The following is a 6292-nucleotide window of genomic DNA, read 5'->3' as shown; positions in this document are numbered from 1 at the left end:
AATGTTGTGGGTTATTTAATTCGTTATTTAGTTAAGAGTCACAAGGTAAATACCTAAAAAGAACGTATCCTACAAAACCATCGTTAATGAAAAAAACCATACTTAGATGTGAAGTAAATAGACTTATTTATTTGTAACAAATTTATATTTGTTTGATATATTATTGTAAGCGTTAAGGAATGAATAATTTAACAAATAAAATAAATAATTAAATTTTAGATACTTACCGAATATTGGTAAGCTAGTAATACATGCTGCTTTTGCTTTTAGAATTCGACCAAAATTTCATATTTAAAAAATATGCCAATTTTTAAAATCAAAGCCATAACCCCATATATTTAAAACATGTCTACATTAAATAATAATAATAATAATAATCTATACAATTAAAAGAAAAGGAAGAGAAAAAAAAAAGGTTGTGTAGTAACCAGTAACGGCTACATAAGGGCGGTCCCACTAGTCGTTGGTGGTACCACTTAATTACTCCTATAAATAGAACGACGTCGTTGCGTAATGACCAGTAGGACCATTGCTTCGAGCTCCTAGGGCAAGAGGCCTAAGATTTTCTTGAGCTCCCGCTCTTTGCTCTCTTCTGCGGCAGGTGATCCAAGATTTTCTTTCTTCTTGAAGCTAGGATTTTGAGATACAGAAAGTTGGGATTTCAGGGTTCACATTCGCTGGTTATCAGCAAGAGGTAAGCTATTGATCCCTAAAATCGTGTTTTTTTTTTCCTACATAAAGTTTGTTGGTTTCGGATTGATTATTAGAATCAATGCTTGATTTCGCGATGGAATTGTGTTTCTCGATTGGGGATTTATGGAATTCAGTTGTTTGAATCAGTTCATAGTTTCGTAGTATTGAAACAACAAGAAGCTTCAATTTTGATGGTTTGGAATCTATTAAATGTGCATGGATGAATCTCTGGAGGTATTGATTTCAATTCCTAAATTTTTGTGATTAAGCATCTTGTGATGGTTTCTCACGCAGATCGGGTTTGCTTAAGGGCTCAATTGAGACCCAACATGTGTTGTTTCCGCTGATGTTTTTATCCTTTGCTCTGTGTCTGAAAGATTCAATCTATTTTTTGTGTTCTTTCTTTTCCCTGAACACGATTTCAGTTTCTGATTGGAAAAAAAGAAAAAAGGTATTGTTGTTTGTCGCATATTTAAGGGATATGCTAGAGAAAACATTTTTTATTTCTCTTTTTTGCTGCTAAAAATTTGAAGTACTGCTGCTTTTGGAGGAATCAACTGTTTTGAATGAAAAATTAATGGAAGCAATAAAAATGTGAATAAAATATTGGAAAGCTGCTATCCAATTTAGGCAATTTGTAGATAACAGGTTGGGTTTATTTTGGGCCATGCGCAAAACCGAAAAACCAATAAAAATGATCCAACCCAATCAGAATCTATCAAATTGGTTCGGTTTTTGGTTTCCTTGTCTCTTAACCGATAGAACTGAACCAGACCAATGTTTTACAACTTTCATCTCTTATTTCTTGTGATTTATAATTGTTCAATGATTGATGAGTTTTTAAATATTTGTTATCATATATATTTTGCCGACATTATTAAAGTAATTCATTGTTATTAGACTATGGTCAAATTAATTTCTAAATGTGTTCATTATATTTTGGGTTAGCAATTTGAAATATTTTTTGAACTTCAAACCCAAGTTGGTTTTAATTACTTTTAAAAACAAATTAAACTTGATCTTAAATTAACTTACATCCAACTGTTCATATAAACCAAATGAAATCGACCTTAAACAACCTTGGTTTTATTCGATTTTTCCATCACTAAAAGGTCAGTTTGGTTTTGATTAAGCATAAACCCATTATATAGTTTGACTAATTTTTGCCCCAAAAACTGATCAAAGCACACCATTTTACACCCCTACAGTCCGATGCTGACATGCACCTTTTGTGAAAAATCCAAAGTCTTGCTTCAAAATTTTGCTGCCAATACACAATGCCATCCCTTGTCCATTAGTTGTTTTGTAAAGTTCGAGATTTTGGGCTAATAGAATTTGGAAGAGGCTTGTAATTACTGTGGATGAGAGGAGAAGCTAAGTTGCAACTGAGTTTGTAAAGGTGATTGTAAGTGAAGATGGGCTAATTATTGTGTGGTTCATGCTGTAACACATATTGTGTGGTGAAGATGGATTGATTGTTTTGTGTTGTTAAACTTGCCATCTGTGGTGGAAGTTCTATGGAATCATATTCTGTTTCAGTCAGGATAGCAATAGAAACTTATTCTCACATGGAGGAGATAAGTTGATTGTTATGTCTTAGCTAAGTTGCAGCTTTATGAATTATGTACTTTTAAATACTTTCCAAAACTGGATATTGTGGATATTATATTAGCTTAGTTTCTAGGATTTACTGTTAATGTACCAATTAACTAATCTGAAAAATGTTATTTTACAAGTGTAGCTTTATTCTTGGTTCATCAGAATCCAGGAACCAAAGCCTTATGTTCCATTTCTATTTCAGTTTAAAGGAAAGAGGACAATGCATCTAGAACAGAATAAATTTGTCAGCCTTGAAAACCAATGACTGTGTTAGGGGGAAGCTATTCTCCTGGCTTACTGGGAAGAAGGAGATAAAGCATGCTGAATCTTTTATTTGGTCATGTTATAACTAACAAATTAATTGTTCGATTATAAGGTTCTATTCAGGCTTGTTTCGCCTCACATTTCCCCTTAACTATAACGATTTGTTGCTGTGTTGCATTTTACAAAATGGCAATGGCTGGCCTCTTTTATAGTTGGAACTTTTGATTTGCTTTCAGATGTTGTAAGACAAATAAATTCCACGGTCTTTTTCTCGACTTTATTTTGGTTTGTGGATGAGGTTCACTGACACCAAGTTTATTGTTTGTTGGAGTTGGGCTCAAACTTAAGGGCACAATATTATTGCAAATATCGTATATGTTATATTTCCAGAGATTGACTTGAAATTCCTATCAGATTTAGTCCTTCGTAATTAATATGTCTAACTCAAGGAATTTGTGAATGAAAGAGTTGGATCATTTACTATTCTCCCAATTGTGTTTAAGGTTTTGTGTCTTGTGCTCTCTTTGTGGTGATCATGGATCCTTTAGCTATCTATACAGTGTGCTTGTAATTAGAGTGATAACTGCCAAATTTATGGACATTTGCAAATAGAGCAAACAGCATGCGGCAGCTGTGCATCATGTTGGCTTGAAGTATTAAATTTGTACACACACATGTTGCTAAAAGACTGCATGAAATAAATGTGTCTTTCTGCAAAAATATGGAGAAGAACGATTTGTTATGATGCAAGTTTGAGTGCTAAGTTGATTATATATATTGTGAATACCTTCGTCCTGCTTTTTGACAATTGACTGTTGAACTGTTAATTAATAGTTTGCAACTTATTCAGGAAAGAGTAAAACTGTGCGGCAGAGAGTAAGGAAAGGAAATCATGGCAGACTTGGAAAACTTGCTCCTCGAGGCCGCTGGAAGAACTGGCACTGCAGGGAGGAATCGTCACTCACTTCCACCATCTAGAAGGAGGCGTGAAGGTTCATACTCTGACGATGGAAGCGACTCTAAGGATGATGACTCAGATGAAGATCGTGGGTATTCCAGCAGGAAGCCCTCTGGTTCTCAAGTTCCTTTAAAGAAGAGGTTGGATCCCACAGAGAGAGATGATGATCACGGCAGCCCAGAAGAAGGCGATGATGATGGTTCCGATCATGAAGGTGACAGCAGTGATGATTCAGATGTTGGAAGCGATCTTTACAAGAATGAAGATGACAGGCAACAGCTTGCACAGTTAACTGAACTTGAAAGAGAGATGATCCTGACAGACCGAGCTACCAAGAAAACTGATAAGAAATTGCATGAGAAATTGAGATCAAAGCGAGGCAAAGAGAAAACCCAATCCAGAAAAGAGAGTCCGCCTCTACAATTGTCTCGTGGTGTGCGCTCATCAGCTAGGTCTGCTGATCGTGCAGCTGCTAAGGATGATGCATTGAATGAGCTGCGAGCAAAACGGCTGAAACATCAGGACCCTGAGGCACATCGGAAACTGAGGGATGCATCTAGAGGAGGTTCTAGCAATCGGGGATTTTCACCAGTCAAACGAAGAGCCTTTACTGCTGCTAGTCTCAGTAGCTCCAGTCAGAGTGAAAGTGATGGAGGTTCGCGCAGTGAAGATGAAGGGTCAACGGGGGATGGTGCAATGGTTGATAGTGATGATGACAGGGGCATTGGGTCAGATGTGCCAACATTCGAAGATATAAAAAGCATTACCATTCGGAGGTCAAAATTGGCAAAATGGTTTATGGAGCCATTCTTTGAAGAGTTGATCGTGGGTTGCTTTGTTAGGGTTGGAATTGGGAAGTCGAGATCTGGACCTATTTACAGGCTCTGCATGGTGCGGAATGTTGATGCTTCAGACCCTGATCGACATTACCAGCTAGAGAACAAAACCACATACAAGTATTTGAACTGTGTTTGGGGCAATGAAAACTCTTCAGCCAGGTGGCAGATGGCTATGGTTTCAGACTCTGGCCCCCTAATGGAGGAGTTTAACCAGTGGGTTAAGGAGGTCGAACGCAGTGGTAGCCGGATGCTGACTAAACAAGATATTTTAGAAAAGAGGGAAGCCATACAAAAAACCAACATGTTTGTCTACTCTGCAGCCACTGTGAAGCAGATGTTGCAGGAGAAGAAATCCGCTTCTTCAAGGCCATTAAACATTGCTGCTGAGAAGGACCGGCTGAGGCGAGAGATGGAAGTGGCATTAAGCAAGCATGATCAGGCAGAGGTGGAAAGGATTAACACAAGGCTGCAACAACTGGAGGCATCCCGGAGATCCAAGGAGAAAGATGCCAAAGCCATTAGGCTGGCTGAGATGAATAGAAAGAACAGGGCAGAGAATTTCAAAAATGCATCAGAGTCAAAACGGGTAAATACAAGTTTGAAAGCTGGGGAGGCAGGGTATGATCCCTTTTCGAGGAGATGGACTAGGTCAAGGAATTACTATGTTTCAAAGCCTGGTGGTGGAGATGAGGCTGCTGCAGTAGCAAATGGTGAAGCTCCTGCTGCATTTGTGGGTGCAGGCAGTAATGGGACAGGAGGGAAGGGGGCAGAGGTTGGTGTGGCAGCTACAGCTGCGGCCCTGGAAGCTGCAGCTGATGCTGGGAAGTTGGTTGATACTAGTGCTCCTGTTGATCAAGGAACAGAGTCAAACACACTGCATGATTTCGAACTCCCAATCTCACTAGCTGGGCTTCAGAAGTTTGGCGGGCCACAGGGAGCTCTGGCAGGATTCATGGCAAGAAAACAGAGGATAGAAGCAACAGTTGGATGCCGAGTCCCTGAGAATGATGGGAGGAGACATGCACTCACCCTGACGGTTGGTGACTACAAGAGACGAAGAGGCCTCCTCTGAAATGTGAGTGATGCTAGGCCAGAGCCCAATCCTTTGAGGTAACAAACATAGGTTATGCTGTCTTAAAATGAAATTGAAGGGTCTAATAATGATATTTGATGGGAAGCTCCCTGTCTGGGTTTAATAGCTTCAAGTAATATCACGTGTCATCAACTTATTACCGAAATTGTCTTGTTTTTTATGCCTAAAATTGGGATGAAGATTGCATGTATCTGGTTTTGTATTATGGAATTTCAGACTTGTGGCATCATTTGGTTCTGCAGAGCAAATGCATACTTCCATGGTGAGTATTGAAAAGAAGCCTTGAGCAAGGTTTTACTCCCATGGTTTTCATCGGATATAAGTAGGATTCTCATGCTGGTGGGTTTCATATTTCAGAGCATCCCTGCCTTATCTCCTCCCTTCTCTTCTTAAGGGCCTTCCTTATCCCCTTCTCCTCCACACTCTCATTCAGCCAGTGATTTCTGGGGCAGCATACCTGTTATTTGGTGAATGACATTTTCCTTGCAGAATATTTTAGGGTTCTTAGAACATCGAAACTTACCTCAGAATTAGCTGAGAATTGAGCGATTAGATTTTCTTTGGAGAATCATAAAAACATTTGTGCTCTTTCTGCTCCAACTTTGGTAAAATTATAAGGATTTTCTTCCCACGTCTGAAAGAATTAGCACAGATATTTCAAAATTATGGCATATCTAAATTAGTGTTTAAGTAAATAATTAATAAAAGAGGATGATTTTGTTCTTCCCCGTTTGTCTCTTTTCATTTCCTTTTCGGTGGTGCCTTATTGAAACAGTATCTTCATATGTTAAACAATCCGCGTTGTCAGTTGTGAGTCTTGTGACAGTTTTTGGCTGAGCATGATTT

At 38.6% G+C, this 6292-nt stretch overlaps 1 protein-coding gene across 1 annotated transcript; it reads left to right on the top strand.

Annotated features, from left to right (window-relative positions):
* The first annotated feature begins 493 nt into the window (after positions 1 to 493).
* LOC100854406 (protein RTF1 homolog) lies at positions 494 to 5672 on the top strand. The gene is made up of 2 exons (XM_059739956.1): positions 494 to 694; positions 3407 to 5672. Exon 2 carries the CDS (start codon positions 3449 to 3451, stop codon positions 5423 to 5425), a length of 1977 nt encoding a protein of 658 aa, XP_059595939.1. The 5' UTR covers positions 494 to 694; positions 3407 to 3448; the 3' UTR covers positions 5426 to 5672.
* The last annotated feature ends 620 nt before the right edge of the window (positions 5673 to 6292 follow it).

Source organism: Vitis vinifera, chromosome 10, assembly GCF_030704535.1.
Source record: "Vitis vinifera cultivar Pinot Noir 40024 chromosome 10, ASM3070453v1".
NCBI classification, from domain to species: domain Eukaryota; kingdom Viridiplantae; phylum Streptophyta; class Magnoliopsida; order Vitales; family Vitaceae; genus Vitis; species Vitis vinifera.
Note: the sequence above shows the minus strand (reverse complement) of the source record. Positions and strands in the feature narration are given on the sequence as shown.

Excerpts from the sequence above, each read along its gene's own strand:
- LOC100854406 (XM_059739956.1), top strand. The coding sequence starts at position 3,449 with ATGGCAGACTTGGAAAACTTGCTCCTCGAGGCCGCTGGAAGAACTGGC.